Genomic DNA, 23,939 nt, shown 5'->3' on the forward strand with positions numbered 1-23,939 from the left:
AAAAAATCTTCAAAAAAAATTAAAAAACATCAAAAAAGGCATCGAAAAAGCAAAGCTTTTTTAAAAAAGAAAATTGGGTTTTGGGATTGCGCAGGGTATCAGCACTGACAGTCCAGCCGTCATACAACAACCAGCCCTGCCTGTCCGGCCCACTTACAGGCTCCCGCCGGTCCTCTGGTCACCGTCGCCGGCGTAGCCTGCCACCGCCGCCGCTTGGAAATCACCACCTCCGCCCAGAACACTCCGCCACCGCCTGGCCCAGCCACCGCCGCCATCCTGCCACCTCCTCTTGGCTCCACCACCGGACCACCACCCTCTAGCCCTTTTGAGGGGGGCTTCGTTTGTTGGTCATATCTTGGGCATCCGGAGTCATTTTTTGGAAAATGTATAGGCGTCGGAAAGTTGATTCTGAGCCAAACCTCATGGTGTTGAAATGTTTTTCTGAATCTACTGTTTGACTATACTTTTTTCCAGTCAAAGTTGGGGCTCTTTTCTGAACCTCCGAGGCTGTAGAATATGCAAACGGACTCTGTTTTTCAAAAACGAATAGGCTTTGGAAATCTCTCAGCATGCTCTATTTAGATTTGTGATCTTTTTTCTTAGAATTTTCATCAAGTACATGAGATATCAGTTTGAATTTTTTTTGCTTATGCACTACTTCCTTCTCATCAGTATGTACTAGGGTTTGGGTTTATCTATTGTGGGGGTGTGTTTTTTTCTCGCTTTCTATCATTTATATCAAAAATCAAGAACACTAAAACTCTCAAAACAAACAAACCCTTCTGCATCTTCTGTCTATTCTGAAAGATCACATAATAAATAAAAAAAACAAGCAGGTGCAGGTGCAGAGTTTTGTTCTCATGGCAGATCCTTCAGTTGAGTTGTTGACTTCACACAACTATCACACCTAGAATTCCCACATCATGAGGCTTCTCCCGGCATGAGGGTTGTGGTCTTGTTTGGATTAGGTTCAGCCTGTATTGCAACGTCCTTATGAGCTTCTTCAGCACATGAACAAGATGGATGAGGCCATGGGTTTGCTCTCTTTGCATGTCTCTAACAGTCTTCTATTTCACCTAGATGAGTTGCTCACTCCTCGGGATATGTGGTTAAAGTTTGATTCTCTCTTCGAGAGAGTTAATGAGATTTAGACATTATAGATTGAGGCAGAGTTGGTTTCTTTGTCACTTGATTCCTTTCCCACCATTGAGGATTTTTTGAACAAGTTCAAGACTACAAGATCTATTTTTCAGAGATGTGGCAAGATCAAGACAGACCGAGAGTGCATTCACTTGATTCTTTCAAAGCTTCGGGGTCACTTTCAGTTTTTTGCCTCTGCTTTCTACTCCACCATGGATGGCTTGGGTGCTCATTTCAACATGCCTACCTTTGATGTCTTTTGTGAGCGTTTGTCTCATGAGCAGTCTCATCTTTCTCAGCTGGATAAGCTCCCAGGCTCCAAGAACAAAGAATTGGTTGCTCAGTCCTCTAAGGAGAAGGAGAAGCAAAAGCAGAAACCGAAGCCCAAGAATAATTATGTCGGCAGTGAGTCTTCCTCCAAGCCACCTCCTAAGTCTGATTCTAAACCTCCATTTCCTCCTAAACAAGGGAAATCTTTGGAGTCTGGTAAGTCTTCCTCCAAGACTAAGAAGAAATCAGGAGACACCTGCAGTTTTTGTGGCAAGGAAGGACATCTCATTTCCAGGTGTTGGAAACGTTTAGAGGCTTTAGAGGAAGCCATGCAGCAGCAGCATATCTCCTCACCTTAGGCATCTTCTCCTTCCACAAGGAAAGGTCATTCTCTCACTGCTCGAGCTTCAACCTATGGGTCCACACGATACTAGATTCTGGCGCTTCTCACCATATGACACACATTCAACAGTTGGTTACTTCTCTTGCCTCTTGTGGTATTTCACAGATTGCAGTGCGTGACTCATTTCAGCTTTCACTCTTGGGTTCAGGTTCTGTCTCTTTGGATGGGGGTACTCTGCAGGATGTTATGGTTGTCCCTGACATCTCGATGAACCTCTCGCTAAGTACCGCGCTGATGTGCTCGCCAGTCAGGAGATCTTATGGCTACGATAGTTGATGACTGAGTTTGGTTTTCCTCCTAATAGTCCCACTGTTCTTTGGTGTGACAATCAGAGTGCTATTCATATTTCTCGCAACCTGGTAGAGCATTAGCAGACAAAGCACATTGAGCTTCACATGCATTTCATCTGCCAGTTGATTCAGGATGGTTTTCTCATTCTGGAGTACATTCCCACTTCCGAGCAAGTTGCAGACATCTTCACGAAACCTTTTGCATCGTCGTGCTATCTTCAGTTGCACTCTATGCTTGGGGTGAAGGAAGTTGTCCTTGGGGGGTCTTTATGAGGCCTTCCTTCTTCTTCTTCTTCTTTCAGTGTGTTCTTTTATCTCTTTTTGGAGAGGAGTTTTTTCCCACTGGGTTTTCTCCTTTGTCTCCGTTTCATACAGATTTCATTGTAGTTGGGTACCTAATCAGGCCTTGTTGTCGAGACCCATCTTTCCTGCTTTCAGTAGTTGTTCTAGGTTTTAGCTTCTCCCTAAGTCTAGCTTAAAGGGGGTGTTAGAGTAATTGGGTCTTTACTTGATTAATTAAATAATATTTGTTTAATTCTTTAAGTTCCCTATTATCTCTTTTTACAATTAAGCTAACATTAGGCGCATAATAATTAATTATTTTATTAATTATTATGTGCAAGCCTAGGGTTTTCCCTTTTAGGGTTTCTTGACCTATTAAAGGTTAATTTTCTTTTCTTTGTATGATTATCTCATTACACTTTTGATGAATATAGAGCTCTCCTCTTTTGAGCATATTTTCCTGTGTTTTTGTTCTTCAGATTATTTTGCTTCATTGCTTCTCCTTGTAATAGATTGTTTTAGCTTGTAGAAGATCTTTGGGCTCCTGTGGTGTTGTGTTTCTCAACTCTCACAGAATGTTGATTGCAATCCTTATTCTCCTTTTGTTTGAGTTGAAAATGTAATTGGAATTGTAAAGTTTGTATTTAGGGAAAGTATTTAAGAATTTGAAGTAAATTGACAAAAATAGACTGCTACAGATATCCAACTGAGTCACAAATAGTGATTTGGAAAAAAGAATGGATTTAGAATCTATACTCAAAAGTTTGGCCTGGTTTTTTAGGACTAGGTAGTAGAGATTCGCCTTAGTCCTCAAATTTTGCTTCATCGAAAGCTAAGCCTATTTATCATCTTCAACTCTGTCAAAATCTCTGAGTGTACAGCTCTTGAGGTGATTCCTTGGACACAGAAAAAGAGGAGAAAGTGTTGTGGATAGGGGTTTGTCAGGGGTCAAACCCCGATTTATGAATAAACCCTAAAATTAAAATAGTAATTGAAATGTAAATTGTAGCAAGATGCTTTCCTTTTGAGGGAAAGGTCAAATCTAAAATAAAATGCTTGTAATTGAAATGTATACCTTGATGAAGCTTGTTTTGATCCTCATGCAAGGGTTTTAAGATGTCTTGTATAATATCTTCATAAAAGGTTGATCATGGATGCCATCTTGAATGCTTAATCTTGACTTCACTTTTTCTCCAATGCTTGATGAATGCCTGATTACTTTCTCACTTGAATTGAATTTTCTAGAGTGTAATTGAGATCATAGAGTTCATTAGATTAGGTTTTGAAATGAGAGGGGTGGACCTCCTTTTATACTTTATCGCTTGAAAATTAATTGAATTTTTGGAGTAGGCTGACATGGGATCAAATTTACCGTTCTCATGAGGTGACAATTCTGAGGACCAAATTTGGGTCTTGATTAGGAGGACAAGGCACTAGGCACCTTGGTCCTAAGCTAGGACCAGGGCACCCAATTCCTTAATCCTAAGAATCGAGACTCGAGTTTGGGGATAAGGCAGGGAAGGTGATGAATCTGCAAGTTTTTAGGTGGTGTGAATGGAATCAAAATATTTATCGGGCATCAAAAGACGAAGCAATAAGGTGAGGACGAAATTGTATGAGGATACAATTTAGGATGCTACAAATACAAATACTATTGTTGTCACATCTTTAGATTTTGAGCATGGATATCTTTAATTTCTCATCCAAGATTAATTTTTATTAATTTTTTAAATGTGATTGCTTTTTACCCTCATTTTACACCCCATTCCATGCACATACACATCCTTTATACATAAAAATCATTAAATAAATACCAAGATCTTTCTTTTTCCTCCAAACTCCATCCCACAGCCACCTAACCAATTCAATCCTACCCAAAAATCTTCTCATCCAATACTAACCAAAAATCTATTGAATCAAAACCATATATATACCACTTTGTAATGCATTTTGGGGATCCTAAAATTCAATGAAATGTTGTTATGATTAGCAACCAAATTCCAATATTCTTCAATAATAAATCTTTTGGTCATAGATTCCTTTCAAATATTAGGTATCTTGTTTAGGTAAATGTATCTTTTATTAATTATTTGTTTGATAAAGTAGGAGAGGGCCCAAACCCTTAACAGAATAGGGGGAATTCACAAGTAGTGAGACCACCAACACCAAAAAAGAGGAACCTCTTTTTTAAAATTGACTAGAACACCCAAGCAGAGGACCAAAAAAGAGAAGAACCTTTTTTTGAAAGAGAGGCATTTGACCAAAGCCTCAATCCGATGGGAACAAGAGTCCCAACCCTATAAAGCTTCACATAATCAAAACATAGGAGTTATGGAAGCAAGCCCACACCATAAACCAGATAAAAACCCTTACGTTAAAAACAAACCATACGAGGAGACAAAAAACAAACAATGGGTTTTGAAAGGCTTCCCATAACATTTCTCTTGAAGGACCACCTTGGACAAAGACATTCTCATCCAAGGAAGGAGACTACAAAGATCTTAAAAATCAACTGGTTTTAGAAGGCACAAAAGCCTTGTGAGGAAAATAACCAACTAACATCAATAGTTGAAACAAACCAAAAGGAAATTAACCAATTATCATCACTAGATGAACTAAAACTAAGGGAAAATAACCAATTAACAATAGTAGCAAAAACAACATGATCCACCTCCATAGGACTTGTAGGACCATAATCTACTTGGGAAACCACTTCAATAGGATCACAAGAAAGATTCATACCACCTAAAAATGCAATAGCAACCACCACAATAGGATCAACAACATAAAGGGGCATAACATAACCCACCAAATGATCCACGTCAATAAGACCAAAGGAGAGAGAAGCAACAAAGGCCAAGGGGGCATGCACAGAGCCCCATGAAAACAAGACCCTCAAAGGGAAACTAGAAGTCACTATAGAAGTAGGAACAAAGGTCGCATAGCCCTTTCTGTTTAATTGTCCATAGGGTAATCAACCCGCAACATGCAACCCAAGCCAACCTAACAATGCCAGTGAAAAACTAACTTCAAAAGGAAAGTGGTCCATTGCAAGAAAATGAACATCCTCAAAGCCCCACAAACACCCTCCACCCCCAGAAAGTACATGGGTCAAAAACCTAGGCCCTAGAAGGGAAGGGCAAGAAACCACAAGGTCCAAAAGATGGGTAAAGTAATGGCTATTATTGGCCCTTGCAACACATGTAGACCATAAGGGAAGCCAAAAAAGGGCCTTCCACCCATCTGAGCACCTTAGAGAGCTTGAACAAAAATAATGGATCACAAACCACCACACACCATTCAATAGAAATTTGCCTTTTTCGAACAAAATAGCCAAGGGGAACAAGACCCAGATCCTAGGTTCCCACCAAAATACAGCCAAAATAGTATACACCCACTCCAAACACAATAAGGGTCTAGAAAATCCATGAGATAGGAGGACCCCAAAAAAGACAAATCTGCAATTCACGATGAGCCCAACAAAAAATACCCCACAATGGCAACTGTTCTATACATAGTTGAAGCATCGAGCCAGAGAAGCCCCTACACCTGCAGAAGGAACCACCATGTTAACCCAAACATCCAAAATAGGGAATTTGTTGATAAACATGAACTTCCATTGTGGAAGGAAGCCAAAAAAGAATGTCCCCACAAGCATAGGCAACCCAAAGGAAAAATGGGTCAAATAAATAAGGAGGGACACTCAAGTAACATCGACCAAGAATAAACTACCAAAATATTCTTAAAAAGCCCCACAAAACAGGGCAAGAATGGGTATCCAAAGACTGATACCTTGATCCTCGTTTTCACCATCTCCCTCATTCCCATTCTCTACAACTTCTCCTCCACCTGAAACCCTAATGCCACTCACACTACTCTTCCCACTTTCCATCTAGGATTTTGATATCAAATCTTTTGTTCATTCTTAACATATTTCATTAAATCTTAAAATTAAGTGTGGGTGAACTAGAGTAATAGGGTTTTGATCTACATTTTGTTGATTTATTCCAGTATACACTTGATCTATAAGAGTAAGAAAGATGTTAAGGATTTTTATATTATTTGCGAGATATTTTCGTATCTTGTATGTTTCATCTACGGTTTACTATGCTCAAAGATTACTTATATGAAATGATCCTAGATGTAATATAATTTGTTATGTATCTACCTTTTTTTCATGGGTAGGGGCACTAATAGAATTGTCACCATTATTAAATCTAATAAAGAATAATAATATTTCTATATTATCTAAGGTCCATAAATAATAGAAAAAATATTCAAGAATTTTTAAGAATTGTGATCAAATTTGAATCATCTACATGTTCAAGATTACAATGTACAATGGTAGATTTGTAATCTAATGTGCATAGTCTTATCCTATGAAAAATATATTGCCATAATGTAGCTTCATAAAACTATGATACATACATGTATCTATTATTACTATGTTGAACTTCAAATGTTGTATGGCATGATATGAATAGATATAAGGGTAAATGCATAAAGTTGGGTCCCAATCCAGCGGAAGTCCACGGGTTGGGAAAAGAGCCCGCTAGAAACAAATCGGGCACCCGTTTTGCTTCGGGTGCCTGAGCCATTCAAAAACAGGTACCCATTTCTGGAATGTTTTTTTTTTTTTTTTAAACCATTTTCCATCATTTTCACTATTTCAAAAATGGGTAGACGTTTCAGAGGAGCACAGGTACCTGTTTTTTTCATCCCAGCTGACCCCCAGACCATTTTTAACCTCCTTCCAGGTACGTAGTTTTATTTTTTATATTCTGTTTTATTTATTTTTATTATTTTTCATAAAAAAATGTTAATTTATTGTTATTATTTTTCATTAAAAAAATGTTAATTTATTGTTATTTTTTAATTTTAGTGTTTTAAAGTTTGAAAAATGTTTTTTATTTTATTTTATTTCATGTTTAAAATATTTTTTAGTTTTTAAATATTGCAAAAAAAATGAATAGTAAAAATCATAGGAAAAAAACAAAAAACAAAAACGTAAATGAACAATAAACATTAGACACAAAAAATAGACAATAAACCTTGAACAGAAAAATGAACACTAAACCCTAGATAGAAAAAAACCGAACAATAAACCCTAGAAAATAAACGAACAACAAACCCTAAAAAATTAACAAACAATAAAACCTAGATGAAAATCAACAATAAACCCCCCTTCTCTCTCACACACACACGTACACGTTACCATCTTTGTCATTACGCTCTCTCTCTCTCTCTCTCTCTCTCTCTCTCTCTCTCTCTCTCTCTCTCTCTCTCTCTCTCTCTCTCTCACACACACACACATTACCCCCCTCTCTCTCTTTCACATGTTACCCTCTCTCTATCATTACCTACTCTCTATCTCTCAAATTATCTATTCTCTCTCTAACTTGTTGTATCTCAAATTACCTACTCTCTCTCTCTCTCTCTCTCTCTCTCTCTCTCTCTCTCTCTCTCTCTCTCTCTCTCTCTCTCTCTCTCTCTCTCTCTCTCTCTCTCTCTCTCTCTCTCTCTCTCTCTCTCTCTCTCTCTCTATTTTAATCATGCGTAAAATTTTGAATGATTAAATTTGTATTTCTAAATGTTGTATTTAATTATAGGATTCTTTTGTAAAAGTTAGATGTTTAATTTATGTTTAAATTGAACTTTAAAATGATAATGAATATGAATGTGTTTTTTTGTGTGTGTGAAAAATAGGGCTCTTAAATTTGATAATACTCTAACTATCACTATTAATCCTCACTACTTCCTAACTTAGCCAAATCTCTAAAGATATACTATATATTTACAAACATGATAACATGTCCTTTTTCTTATTTTTTCTCTTTGCTTTATCCTGTTATCTTCCTCTAATAACCAATGCCTCCTTTTTATAGTAAATACCCCCCTAATAAGAGAGATAACATGAGAATAAAAAACTCCCCATAAAGAAGTAGGTCATGTGCTAATGATGAAAGATTGAAGAAAAAACATGATCCATTACTTGCAAACAACATTTTTTTTCCTTTAGGAAGAAATAAATACATTGGTGATTGGAAATGTCATTATAATAGGTTGGGTAAATACAAAATTCAAATCTAAATAGACTTGTGTCTCTAAAAACTTCGTAAATATTCACATGTTGGAACAAAATGATGATAAAGAATCTTGTGAGGATCGAAGTAGAATGAGCGCCAAAGATAATATGATGGGTTGCCAATGATGGCATAGCTACCATGAAAGAGGATATCAATATCCTCAAAATAATATTTAACATATGTAATTCTAAACTCCTCAAACAAGGATAATATATTCAAAAGATATGAATCCCAAGTGGTCATGTTTAGAAGGTGATTAATGCCATACTAGACTAAATAAATTGGATTTATGGAATTGGTGATAATAATCTAAAATAATAAAAAACATTTAAGATGGATATTAGGTCTTGATAGGATGAGTACTTGAAGAATCGAACAAGCCTCTAAATTGTCAAAACATGCAAGACCTATGATATAAAAAATTTCCTCTTAAGTATCACCATCGAAGGGTATGTGATCTTCATCTACAAAGGGAATGAAACAATCTACAATATGATCCTCTAGGAATGGAGAGATGTGAGGGTCTCCATGGATCTCCTAAAGTCTATTCCAAAGTGTGTGGGGGAAATCAATATCCAATGCAATACACATAGAATCATGATCTTGATACTAGATCAAATCACTCCTACATGGTCAATGATGTTACACCAAGATTATATAATTTCTAGTGTTTCTAGTTTAGGTATGAGTCCATCAATAAAAGGAAAATGATTACACCACCGAAAACTTATCAAGATATCATTTTACAAAATAATCATAGTTATCCCTTTCTAATTTTACCATAAAAGGATGAATAGATAAACCTATGATACCTCCTCAAATAAAAACTTAAAAGATCAATAAAATCAATACATATCAAACATATCAAACAAATTCATCTCATGTAAGATGGTAATTTTCAAGTGCCAAGATGTCCAAGTAAATGACTAGAATGTGAAATCACAAAAAATAAAATATAAGATATGAGGGAATATTCTAGAAAATAATTGTGTGATCTATGAAGATTTATGAACCACCTTTTCAATGCCACATGAAGCATGAAAAAATATGCTCTCTATCAAAAGTTACGAGGCTTTAAATTTACATAGCTTGATTTAAGTTAAGAGGACAATAAATCACACTACTAGAAGATTTAATAAAAATAAGAATCAAATATAGATCAATATTGGAATCACATTTTGTGGGTTGCGACTTTGAACAAGAAAATACCAATATAAAATTGAATATAAAAAAAAGAGTTTTTTTTTGTTTTAACTCCTCCAAGAGTAGAGAACCTACTATTTATTCAAGCTTCAACTTAGTGTAGTACTACTAGTTGCGATCACTAAATCATCCCATGATTCTAGCAAAGAACACAACGAAGTAGTACATGTATTGACAAGTTCATAGATATAACTTATGACTTTAATGAATTTAGTTAAAACCAAAAGAGAGTAGTTGAATCGAATCCTATAAAGTTGAAAATATAAAGTGGTAGCCTAATTGACGATAATGGTTAAATATTGCAAGGGTATAAATTGTAATTCCATGGAAGTTACCTTCTTTGAAAAGATGAACTACACAATGCTACCATTAAACTATGATAAGAAGCCTCTCATGACAAGATGGTCAACTATTATGGGTCCCAAAGTACAACTATCATAGGTATTGTAATCATCCATCTCTCTATAACAAACATACAAATGCACCATGATGGCCCAAAATGCCAACTAAAAAAAAATCTTAATCGAGAATGAGCCCTTAGTGGAGTCTAGAGGAGATGATTATTCATTATCTAAAGCAGTGGAGTCATTTTATTCATTATCTAAATCAGTGGAGTCATTTTATTCATTATCTATTCTCTCTCTCTCTCATGATTATTTTATGATTTTGATGGAACTTATACTAATGCATCTTTAGATGTTAAAAAGTATTGTTTGAGTTGCATGGGAATTATGATGTTTTATTTTATAGAATATTTCTTATACTTTGATTTAAGTGGATAATATTTTTTAAACGATGCTTATTATTAAAATAGACCCACCTATTAATAATATTATAGATCTATGTGAGTTTCCTTTTTTTATATTTAAGTTGGTAAATTGTATTTAATTCTAAGTTCTTTTGGAAGGTGAAATGTAAATTAAATAGTAATTGTAAATTTTCATGTTTGTATATATATGCAGATTATTTTCACATAATTGATGAGTTTGAGATAGATGAGCTATTAGGTCTAGCACCACCTCCACCTCCACTTCCACCTCCACCCGATCAGTTGAGGCAGACCATTAGGATGAATATTGATTCTTTGATTAGAGATATCCATACCATTAGACATGAGCCTCATCCACCTCCACAGTTGTTACGCCTTGCAGATAGTATCCAAGGGATTGTATAGTCTGTACAAGCTTTAGATAGCAATCTGGATAGCTATCGTAGTTGGCAGGAAGGATTGTGTGCATTTTACGCTGATGGCCTAACATACAAACAAGTCAATGAATTAAAAATTAAAAAAATGGATTTGAAACAATATTTTGTGAACCCTAAGATGGGTGAAGAGATAGATCCGAAGAAGCCACGGATCTCAATTCGATGGTGTAGGCACCCAGGCATAGCTAGACACTTTTGGGAGCGGTGGTGGTGGATGGTCCACCACACTCCAGTCATGAGGCCCCGATGTATTTTTTGAAGAAATTATGGGCCGAATTTGAATTAGGTAAAAAGCCCAATTACTTTGATATTAGATCATTTCAGGGGGTCGGGAGAGGCATGCCCCAGAATAGGTTGGGAGCCAAATTGAGCGACAGGGTTAGAAACCGTGTGCATGATGATCCATTGGTTCCTCTTCCATCACCAATTGTTCCAGCACCTACCCATCATCGAGTAGTGGATTCTGCTCTTGGCTCATTGAGTGCCTTGTCAGGCAATTTGGTACAGCAATTGTGCGAGGTGAGGGTTGCCCCAAGCTTAGCACATGTTTGCACAAGCTACGGGGATGTATGTAGGGTCCACAGAGTGAGGCTGCCCCTGGAGGAGATGGTGATTTTGATGATGCTAATGCTGCCCATGGTGGTTATGATGATGCTGAGGAGGTTGCACATGCTGATCTCGTCTCTTCATATGTTGATCTCCTATGGGCAGACGATGATCAGCCTACAGAGGTACAAATTTATTTATATAATTTATAGTGCAATATTAAATTCCTTATATATACACATATGAACCATAACATGAGTCAATTTTTTATGAATAGAGGATGGATCATACCATATCATTGAGGAACCAACATCATGTTACCTTGATACCTAGAGATGTTGGTGCCCCATTTATGGTATGCACTTTCATCTAGATACATTGTATTTATATGTACATTTAAAATAAACAATAAAAATTTTAATGTAATGATGTGTATGATATGTTTTTTCAATTTTGTAGGGTGCTTTGTGTAGCACTGAGGTGGGTAGTTCTTCACATGACCCATGGACCGCTGAGGCTCAGCCTCATATACCACTAGTATGTTTTTCATTCATTAATTTGAAGTGTTTATATGCTTACTAATTTATGTACAACTTTGATTCATGTTCGTTATTTTTTGCAATTGTAGGCTTCTGGATTGTTTGATGGTGCATCACATGTACACCTTAGCCCATCAGTTACTTTGTCTGCATCACATGTACGCTTTTCTGCGATAAACTTGTAGTCTATATATATACTTTATAATTTATGTATATATACAAGTTTGATTCATGCTTTATATATGTTGTTCAGGTCGATACCACTACCAGTATTGGTATGGCTATGGGATTGAGCCAGATGCAACCGTCGACATTGTCATTTGCGATGATGATTAGAAAAATAATTTCTAATTTTTTTATACTATGTACATGGCTTTTATAGGGATTATCAAAATTGATGTACAATGTTTTTTTTTGTAGGACTTGACTACTACCACTTTTCTTGTTCATGATAGTGGACCTCCACGTACCAGTGAGGGCATTGTAGAGCACGGTCCTATGGTAATTTATTTTAAATTTTGAGTATTTAATTACTTTATAAGTGAATTATGCAAGTAACTTCTTCTCATGTTAAATCTTCTTCTCATGTAAAATCTTTTAATAATGTACACGAGGGTGGAGACACTGATACTACACACACACAAGATGGTGCATCTCAGGACCACGTGCAACAGGATGATTCATCTCAGCCACCTTCATGTGGAGTGAAGAGGACTGCAAATGAGATGCACGTGAGTTCTTAGATTATATATTTTAGATCATGTCATGTTATTGTATTATGGACTTTTTATGATGACACTTGTTATGTTATCCTGGGACTTGTTATTATGTGATTATATATAGGACTTGTTGTTATGTGATTATATATAGGACTTTTTATTATGTCATTTCATTGCTATTATGATATCAGGTCGTGTTATGTGATTTGGCACACTCTAGTGATTATATATGTGATGTTGTTTTGTTATTATGTTATTTGGACTTGTTTTAATGTCATTTCCTTATTATTATTTTTTCAAGACTTGTTATTATGTCATCGGGAATTATTATGTGATTATATATAGGACTCTTTATTATGTCATTTCATTGCTATTGTGATATCAGGTCTTGTTATGTGAGTTCGCGCCCTCTAGTGATTATATATATGTGATGTTGTTTTGTGATTTGGTGCCCTCTAGTGATTATATATGATCTATTTATGACTTTATATTTTAACATTGTGATTGATCATCTTATAGTGCAACAGTTTATAATTCAATAAAATAATTATCCCAATTTATAATAACATCCTATTCTTAAAATAATAATAAAATCAAGAACTTACAATTAATCTATGAAGAGATTACGATAAAATAAATATATCATAAAAAATTAGAATGATTGTAACACAATTACAATGTGCACAAAATAACATTAAGAAGAAGATAACTAATACAATGTTTTTTATGAAACCAAAATTGTATCAAATGTAGACAAATACAATGTTAAAGGGACAAAGAAAAACAATTATCATGATTAAATATAAAAGAGTTCACACAAGTAACACAAACTTACATGCATATAAATTTGATTCAACCTAATGTACCATCTGCATCCTCTCTCTTTTGCAATGCGTCTATGATTGCCTCATGCTCTTCTACTGAAAGTGTCCACAATACCTTATTAGTAGGTCTACCTTTGTATCTTTCTAATTTGATGTTTGCCGCCACCACCAAATAAGAATAGTGTATAATCTTCTTTTCTGATTGGTAGTCTTCATAAGCTGGTAAGCCATTCCTTCTTGTTAAGTATTTGTGTAGCCATGTGCCAACTACCACAATAGACCCAACTGGATACTGAAAACTATCATCATCTACTTGATCACATATCAAATTTTTCTTAGGTTCTACACATCTAGCTAGCCAATACTCAACCTGCTCATCATTATCCTCGGGTGCAACAACAGCATACACATGTCCTAGAAAACAAATTTAAGTACATGTAGAAATAAAACTTGTGAGAATTTATAATTCAAATACAATCATAAATTATATGACAATACATAAAAATATATAATTTAAAGCTATAAACAAGAAATTGAATTAAATTATCAGGTTGTATGAGGTCTGAAACACGATAATAATCTTCTGATGCAAATGCATGATCTGGGTCTTCATTTCTTCTAACATCTTGATATTGTGTCTCACTAGGTGTTAAGGATTTGTGTTGCCATTCTTTGATCCATTCCATATTCTCGCATTCTTCCCATTCACGTGCAACACAAAATTGACAAAAACATGCAAGCTCTCTAGTCCATATAGTCCAAGTGTTAGAATTAGAACTCTTAAATGAATGCCATCTAGCTGACCCATTGATTGTATCACAATCATATCTTGGAAGGATATTCTCCTCTTTAACTAGCCAGAAGAAACGTCTAATTGTAGAGTTCTGACTTGATCCTGTGGATAAAGTTGCACTACACCAATTCACAATTGCACTTGCATTTTTAAATTTAGCCTTTTCCTCGAATTTGAGTTGCTCCTTGCAAAGGGCTCTCTTAACACATGCACCGACACCGTCATGTTCTCCTTTCCCGTGTCTAGCCCCAAAAAACTCCACATGTGTTCGATATTAGTTTTCTTATGAATCCTACTCAACCAATAAAACATTCTAGCATTCTTGAATTTCCCTGTGCAATTATTAAACCATATTAGATGTTGTGTCATATGAATTTCTCTCTCCCTCAAATTCTGAAAAAAAAGGTCTCAAAGCAATACTGGACAAACTCAGATGAGTGTAATTTATTATCACTCATATATAAATGGTACTCTCTCAAAATTTTGTGATCCTCTTTTGTACTATCTGGTGCATGCCTATAGACAATATGGACAAAAATTGATACTTGCACTGAATTGTAGTATTGTGATTGGACCTCATCTTGTGGTGCAATCGTGTAGTTCTCTGCAAAGTCAACAACCAAAAGTATACTACCAACAGGAAATGTATCCTTACATATTCGAAACTGACCATCGAGCCATCTAGCATTTTGAGTGTGTTTAACATATTTAGGTGCGATGTTACTCTTAAATTCATTCATAAATGCATGAACACTAACTTTTTCAGTGATTAGATCGCATCGTCTTCCAACCTTTCCATCCTTCAGTGGATACTCAACAGTTTTAAATCTTTTAACATCAACTAATTGTTGTCCAAAATCATTTGAAATATTTTCATGCAAACATTCATCCAACAATGCAATATTGCCACATATATCATATACATCGGAAACACATGCATTGAAAAGAAAATTTTGCTCATTTAGTGGGTTGCAAAACAAATTTAATATAAACTCCTTTATAGTTTTAGGTGGTATATTTATACCACATTCTTGGAACATTCCATTACTATGCATGGTAACACGTATATATCGAAATACATCATAATGGTAGCGAAATTGAACATGAGTTTTGCAACAACATGTGACTCTTTCCTTGTTAATTCAAACATACCAAGGTTTACACTTTTCAAAAGACCTTTGACAAATGCTAATAGTCAACACCTTATCATCCAAAAAAAAATTGTACAATTCAGTTTGAGTCATGTCCAATAGGCGTTTTGGATGTGGATCACAAATTTTTGACCAAACTCTTAATTTAAGAACATCTCTAACATTAGGTGATACTCTCGTATTATCGTGCCAAAATTTTTCGATCAAATTTTTGACTTCACCAGTAAGTTTCATATCAGACCTTGGTAGTCTACCACTAAAAGTCCACAATTTGTTTGTCGGATCACTTTCAAAATTAACTCTTCTTTTTACAGCTCTTGACAAAGTTTTACGATGAATATTAAGATATCCACTTATGTTACTCATCATTCTTTTATTAGAAGTTGTTTGGCTTACTAAAGTTGTTGATATTGCCCGTTGTGCCGCATATTTATCTTTAGAATGACTTTTCTTTCCGATTGTATCAAAGGTGCTAGAAATAGTCGATACAACTTGTTTTAAAGAATCGTCCTTCTTCTTGGGTTTGACATAAAAGCCTAACTTCTTCATCACTTTTCGCATTTTAGTCATTTTAATTAGTTGTACCATTAATTCACATTGAAACCCAAATTTCTTATTATTAAAAAAATGTCTAAACAATCTATTTGCATGTGTCCTAATCTATCTCCATGAAACCAAGCCAGGATGGTTGTCTAGTACATCACTTTTAATTTCAAAATTTTCATTCATTTGATTATCATTCAAACATGTTTCATTTTCAATTGGTGTTTCCATGTCTACATACACATTATTGGTTTTAGTTGCAGGTGGATTTTCAATTTCATTTGGAGTTTCAAATTCGGTTTCAATTTCAGTTTCAAGTTGAGATCTAGTATCATTTGGGGTTTCAATTTGGATTTCAATTTCTGTTTCAACTTGAGTTCTAATTTCATTTGGGGTTTGATTTTCAATTGGCGTTTGATTTAATAAGTAACCTGCTTCTACTAAATCACCAATTTCTTCATGAGAAAAAACATAGGGTTGTGAAGACATACATGTATCCAATAATGGATTAGAAGTTGCACCTGAATTAAATGGTTCTATTGTGTTTCCTTTGTCAGCATTTATGGTCTCATTGATGTTCTCCTCTTCTGAAATGATTGTGGAACTTGAAGCTCCTTGTCTCATTCTTGATCTTCTCTCTCGTTGACGTATTGCCTCCTTCTCCCTATTTGTTGCAATCTCCTTAGTTGTCAGAACCTTCCTTTGCCTCTTCCTGTGTTGATTTGATCCCATGGCTACACCAAATTTTGAATTCAAATCGATCTCCTTACCAAATCGACAATAAGACAAAAAAAGAGAATGATTAATCAAAACATTCTCTTTGTAGATCGTACCTATCAGGCAATGATTGAAAAATCATTCAATCATTGGGATTTGTGCTTGTGGGCCAGATTCTAGCCCAACGGATCTTTTTCAGAAATGGGCGCCCATTATTTAATGAAACGGGTGCCCGATTTTAAAAACAAGCTCCTGTTTCGCTTTCAATGGTACAAAGAGAAACGGGCGACCGTTTTTTGAATTTAAAAAACGGGCGCCCATTTGTTAAAAATAGGGGCGGGAAACAACCCTTAGCATTGTTTTTTGCTTCGGGATAGGCTTGGTCCCACCAAGCCTATGCTTGGACCTCCAAAAAAATGACTAAGGTAAAACGACATCAGATTTCTACCTTGGCCTAATTTTTTGAGGGCCTTTCTAATTGAATTTTTTGACGAAATGAAAACCCATTAGATTTTTCCACGTCCTGATTTTAGAAATTTAAATTTCATAGTGATAAGATTATTTTTACTATTTTTGTATTATTTATTAATCAAAAGTGGAACCTAAACCTAAAATACCAAGGTTCACTAAAACTATAATAACTTTTTTGTTTTTAGGATTTTAGAAAAATAAATTATACGACATCGATCTACATACAATTCTTTTGAATATTAAAAAAAAATTGAAAAATATGAAATTTTCATCAAATTATGGTGGTCATACACCCGATGTTTTGAAAATATACTTTATTGTCAGTTAAAAACTAATAAAAATATATATATTCAATAAAAAAAAAAGCAAAAATATTCTCATCAATATTTGGTGTCTTAGGTATCATTTCTCAGAAGGATTTGCAAAAATTCATTTATTTGCATCAAAAAAGGGTGGTTGTACACATGTGTGGTATGGTCCTGAAACAGGCATTTTGAAATACTGGTTTTTAAACATGCCTACTAAAAAGGGATTTCTAGCATGTGGGTATTAAAATAAATTACATATTTGAAAAGTAGACTCTGAGCACTACATTTTCTATTACTGAAGTTTTTTGAGATCTAAGTGCATCAAATTTTGACATCAATCAACAGAAAATTTGAAAAACAGAGAAAACACTTCCACTTTTTGCCCAAAAGTGGGACTCAACTTCTTGCAGCCACCCATAAATTGATATTAGATTAATTTAATTTTATGAATGAAAGAGAAAATATATATCAACATAATTTTAATCATTTTCGTAGAAAATCATATGTACCTAATCCTTAAGGGATGAAAATATACCAAAGTACTTAAATATAGTACCAAGTGAAAGAATATGACCGTCTTCAGATGGAGGAAGAGAATAGAACGACACAAAATATCCTAAAAAGATGAACATGTTGATGATAGTTGGATTTATGTAGTAATGAAGTACATAAGATACCTATCAATTATGTGTCAATTATCTATCTCATATAACATTTTCTATGTAACTATGCGACATATTTTTAGCTAATTAACGAATGAAATTGTCACAATATCACCCTAAAACTATGTAATGAGATCATAAGAACGAAATATTAGTTATAATATAAGAAATTTTGCATTAATTATAGTGATAGATCATTCATGAATTCAACATTTATATGTAACAATAGTATAGAATTTAAAATATAAATTGTTTAGTCTCATGCATGTGATTTTTGCTTGTTAATGGTGTTCCATGGTTAAGTATATTACAATGTATTTTTTAAAGATATAGTTGTAAGAAATTTCATAGTAGTTATATGTTACTATTTGAAAAAATTTAAATATTTTTTATCCTTTAAATTTGATTATTTTTAGTTTTTTTTAAGAGTGTACAATTCTCCCATATTTGATTGATTTTTTTATTATTATTTTAAAAGAAAGCTACCTCAATTTAAACAATTTAACTCTCTAAAATAGGTAAACACCATATTATTATAAAATAAAAATTTATTCCTTAATCACCCTATTAGTTAATGGTATAATTTTTATTTTCACCTATTACAATAACTTGGTTTAAAATGTATATATTGACAGAAAAAATAGATACTAAAGTATCAAACAATTTATATATTAAATAAATTGCAAAAACAATGCTACAAGGATAAAATAATACCATTCCCTCTAAATTTGATTTCTAACATGAAAAAAATACCTCATATATTATGCTTCTTTATAATGGATTCACCACGTATTCCATATAAATTTCAAGTGGTCATTTCTTAAAGTATATACTCTAAATAGTATGTAAAACCTTAAGTGTCCCAATGGTGAAGGCATATGTACTCCATAATGAATATAATATATTGACATAAAAAGGGGAATCTTTGATTGTACACCTCAAATTAATATAAGCTAAAGAGAATGGATACTAGTTCTTTGGAATTTTTACATAAATAGTCTTTTATACACCAAATTGATCTCTCTCTTTGTAATGAACATAAAACTAGCTTTAGTTTTTACCTTTTACCAATATGAACTCTATGATTTCTTGAGTATTTATAATCATCAATCAGTTGGAGTGTTTCATGGTGAATTTCAAATGTTTAGATATAATGACATTAAAATGAGAATTTTTTTTGTTTTATTTCAAGTATTCATCTCTCTAATTTAGAGGGGGAATGTTATCTAGTTGTGTGAAATATTGCACAAGAAAACCATAAAAAATGGTTCCATAAGGTCACACTTAAGTTCATGGAAAAAAACCTCTCATGAGGAACATGGAACTCTAAACACTAGTCATATATGTTTTTACTACTTGTATGTGGATTCATTCATGAAGTTACCAATAGATTTATATATAAGATGTTGGAATAATATGATCCTAAGAGGTAATGTTATTTTTAACTATATATTGATTTGAAGGTAAGGAAGAATGTATCACCTCACTTTATACGTTTTACTTAAAAATAAAGTTTAAATCCTTGATTTACTCCAATATGGTAATGTGAGGATTTGAGGAAAAAAAATGCTTGAGTCCTCTTCATACCTTATGCACAACTCGACTATAATTAAAATCTAATATGTTTATAATCCAAACATCCACCAACTAGTATATGAACTAAGACCTATATGCTTCTACACGAGTGACTTTACCTATGTAGGCTATAGCCTAATATGCCCAAAATAAAATGGGTTTAGGATCTATTTTAGATAATATTGTCTTGTTACTTGAATGTCGTATTAACTCTACTTTGGATTCATTAATATTTGATTTCAAATTATGTAGTACTTATGTATAATCTATAATACCTTAAATATTTTGTAAAAAATTAATATATGAATTTATTTTATTGTAGATGAAATGATTAATTGATTATAATAATAATTGTTAATAAAATTTATTTATCACGTGGCTTCGAAATTATATTGTCCCCCTCATTATATTGGTGGAATGGGGCTTATTTTAGTCTATTGGTAATTAATTTTTCTATGTTAAACGAAACCTTAGAGCACTAGAATAGAACAATGCCTAGAAATTCTCATTTGCTATTTATATTTCATTAGAAGTTCCTAATGAATGACCAAGTTGAAAAGGTCTTGGACTCTATACTCTCCTCACCATGAGGGAAGTTTTCAAGTTGAAAAGGTCTTAGACTCTATACTCTCCTCACCATGAGAGAAGTTTTCAAAATACAAGAAACTTTTGTTAACAAGAAAAATTGAAAGGTTTGAAATTTTATCAAGCCATAACTTCTTTGGATTGATAATGACTTTCCCAATGGCCTCTCTATTAACTAATAATCTATTTAGTGGTCTCTAGTTCTAACTATTCAAGATCATGCTCTTGTGAGAGCCTATTGATTTTTCTCTCAAATTATTCAATCGACAAATTGGACCTCTTCCTAATCTCCTTGTCAAAGCCACAAAGAATTTTCCATCCAAACCTAAAGCCAATTTGAAATTGTAGTTATCTAATCATAGAATGTTTAAACTATTATTGATCTAATTCCTTCCTATGTGATTTAAAAAATAAAGGTTAGGTCCTTCACATAGTTGATTTAGAAGAGTAGATTAGGAATGAGTGGAAGGAGAAGCTGGGTGCACAAAGAAGAACAAAAACGGAGGAGGGGCCGCATAAACAAATGGTGGAAGTGTGAACGTAGGGTAGAGGATAATGCACACAAGTAATTAAGAAATCCCTTTCATTTAAGCCGCTGAAAATAATATAGGGGCGTGGCAAAAATTGCAAGTGAAAGGCGTTTACGAAATGAAAAGAGGAACTGCCGCTAAGTTTTGAAGTGGATTAAAAAAACATTTAAAAGATTTGGCATATAAATTAAATACAAAGAGGAATAGCACAAGGAAGAAATGTATCGTGCAAGGAAGAAAGAAAACAAAGATGGTGTTTAAGGAGGTAGATTAAAAACAGTTTGTTGCAGACATAAAAGTAATGAGGGAAATTGATGTGTAATGAGAGTAAACATGGGGAATGTGTAGGAAGAAGAACATAACCAGGGGAACTTAAAGGTAAAGCTATAAAATTACAGATTGTATTTTGGTAATACCATATTTCAGATTTCAGTTTTTAAAACAGAGTTAGAGAAAATTGTAAAGTGCTGCAAATCTCATGAGGTTTGTTTGTACTAATTTGTATATTAAATTTATGGTTTTTTCTAATGTGGTTTGCAAATTTGTATCTAATATCATAAATTTATTTATGTTTATTTATAACTAATTTTTGTATATTTTCATCTTTTATTTAAACTTGGTTCTACTTAAAATTAGAAAGCATTCATTACCAATCTTTTTCTTTTGTACATTTTCATCTTTTATTTAAACTTGATTCTACTTAAATTTAGAAAGCATCCATTTTTATTACCATTCATTTTTTTGTTAATATATCATTAACCATTCTTTTAATTAATAATATCAAATTTCCACAATCCATAACTTGTAATCTCACACTTTCTGAATTAAACTGTGTAGTAGTTTTTTAAATAAAAATACTACTACACAAAATATAAGATTACATTCTTTTAATTATTAAAAACTAATATACAACATTGTGATTCAAAATTTATATTAATAATGTACTTAAAATTTTCATATATATCCATATACCATTTTCAAGTAAATTATCTATAAATCTTTAGTGTGAAGAGATCATTAAATTGACAACCTTTAATTTCAACTCGAGTAAAGGCGAGAATATCCATCGTTTACATAGAGGACAGAATATGGCTATAAATATAAAAACCACTTAGCCCTAAACGATACAAAAGTTTTCCCTTTCATTACCGCTACTTTTGAGGGTCTGCCATATAGACAGAGATAGACAGATAAATAATGAACAATGCAGTGAACTCAGCGGTTTTCCACTTTTGAGTAATTCCAGAAACATTACAAATAAACTGGTATAACCCGGTATATCCCTCTGAGATTCTATTCTGCCATTTATCACATTACAAATATATTCTGCCCCGTATATCCCTTTCTGCTATTTATTTTTAACCTGTAACTATTAATCTTTACAATCTAGATAGTCAAAACGGTCTACTTGCACCAAAATCTTTTCCAATAGAAATGGATGGGCTAGGGTTAATATTCCCAAAACCATACCCTAATTCTAGTGGAATATCCCTAAACTGTAATTAGCTTGTAAAATCTAGGGTTTTTCTTTTTCTTGTCACTCGTGAGGATTTCTTACCAGGGCAAAAGCTGTTTTTTTGACCCTTGCTATAGAGGCTCCCTCCATTCTGAGCTGTAATAGGATACCGCACGGCAACTCGATTTTCTGCAGGAGGAGCATTACATAATTTCAGACATATTAAATTAGGTCTCACATCTTTCTGAACAGCAAGGTGTCTTAAAAAGGGGATTAGATTTTCCAGCTCGCGGTCTTGATGATTACCAGTAAATCTTCGAATAAGAATGGCATTGCTTGGATGAAAAAAGAAAGACTCCACCTTATTATCAATTATGATCACTCTACTGAGATCGCGTCCGAACAAAGAAAGGTCCTTCACAAAAGCGCCTCCTTCCATTGGAGTACAATGTTCCCTGTAAAGTCGATGAGAAATGCAGGCGCTCATCTTCAGACTATCCAAAAGCGGATCTGCACGAGCTTTATTACTCGCAGTAAACACCACAATTTCGAACAATCGTTCCATTTCGGCCAGGAACATTTCAACACCGGGCCTTTTTACGAGTTTGTAAGAATAAATCAGTGGACCTCCCACACGCTGCAATTCCAGAAGAGTATGATCCATGTCCAACACCAAAGTAGGTTTATTGGCTGCATCTTTACACAGCTTAGGTAGCAAAAAGGGCACAACAGGTACCGGTGCTGAAGAAGATGAAGCCTCCATCACTCCTGGTAATACAAAAATCTCTACGCTATTATAAAAATTTCTTAGCTATTTTCAGCTCTAGAAATTTTTAGATTTAACTTCCTCTGCTACTTCCCTTTAAATAGAGCTCAATGGAGTAGACCGGACTAGAGAGCAATCTCCTCTTGCATGGACAAGAGTGGAGTTAAGTACAGTATACAAGAATAAATTTATTTAAATGCTTTTTTCCTTTTTATTGACCTTACTAAAATATAGCTTTTCTTGGACTTTTATATATAGAAAGTTTAATATTAATATAAAAGAAGTTAATAAATATAGAATTTTATAAATATTTATTCTATTAATATAAAGTGTGTCTTTTTATTTACAATAATTATATTTAAATGTTTTCTTTAATTAGTTTTAATTAATATATTTATCTGCCAATTTTTATATATAGAATTTTTTTTTATTTTTATAGTTTTTTTATAAATAAAGAAAATGATAATTATTTTTTTTATGAATATAAAATATATTTATATTTATAAAATTCATTGTTTTTTAATTTGTTATATCATTTAAAGAAATTTTATTTTTTCAAAATTTAAATGATCTTAATTAATATAGCTATCTTACAAATTTTATTTGTATAAAAAGCTTATTATTAATATAAATTTGTGTAACAAATAAATAAATTGATAGATAATCTTTTTATTGACATACATTATGTTTACAAAATTTATTGTTTTTGAGTTTGTTATATATCATTTCCAATAAATTTATTAAAGAACATTTTGTTGCCTTCCAATTTTTAAATGTATAAGAAGTTTATTATTTATATAAATTTTGTATAATAAATAAAGAATTTGATAAATATTTTTAATTAACACAAGTATGCTTATAAAATTCATTCCTT

General features: G+C 33.4%; 1 protein-coding gene across 1 annotated transcript; it reads right to left on the reverse strand.

The window, feature by feature from the left end:
* Positions 1-316: 316 nt before the first annotated feature.
* On the reverse strand, positions 317-23,062 carry LOC131071916 (uncharacterized protein C2F7.02c-like). Its single transcript, XM_059208950.1, has 2 exons — positions 22,402-23,062; positions 317-507 (listed from the first exon to the last, which is right to left on the reverse strand). The coding sequence occupies exons 1-2, from the start codon at positions 23,060-23,062 to the stop codon at positions 317-319; spliced, it is 852 nt and encodes a 283-aa protein (XP_059064933.1).
* Between the last annotated feature and the right edge of the window lie 877 nt (positions 23,063-23,939).

Source organism: Cryptomeria japonica, chromosome 7 (genome assembly GCF_030272615.1).
Source record: "Cryptomeria japonica chromosome 7, Sugi_1.0, whole genome shotgun sequence".
Taxonomy (NCBI): domain Eukaryota; kingdom Viridiplantae; phylum Streptophyta; class Pinopsida; order Cupressales; family Cupressaceae; genus Cryptomeria; species Cryptomeria japonica.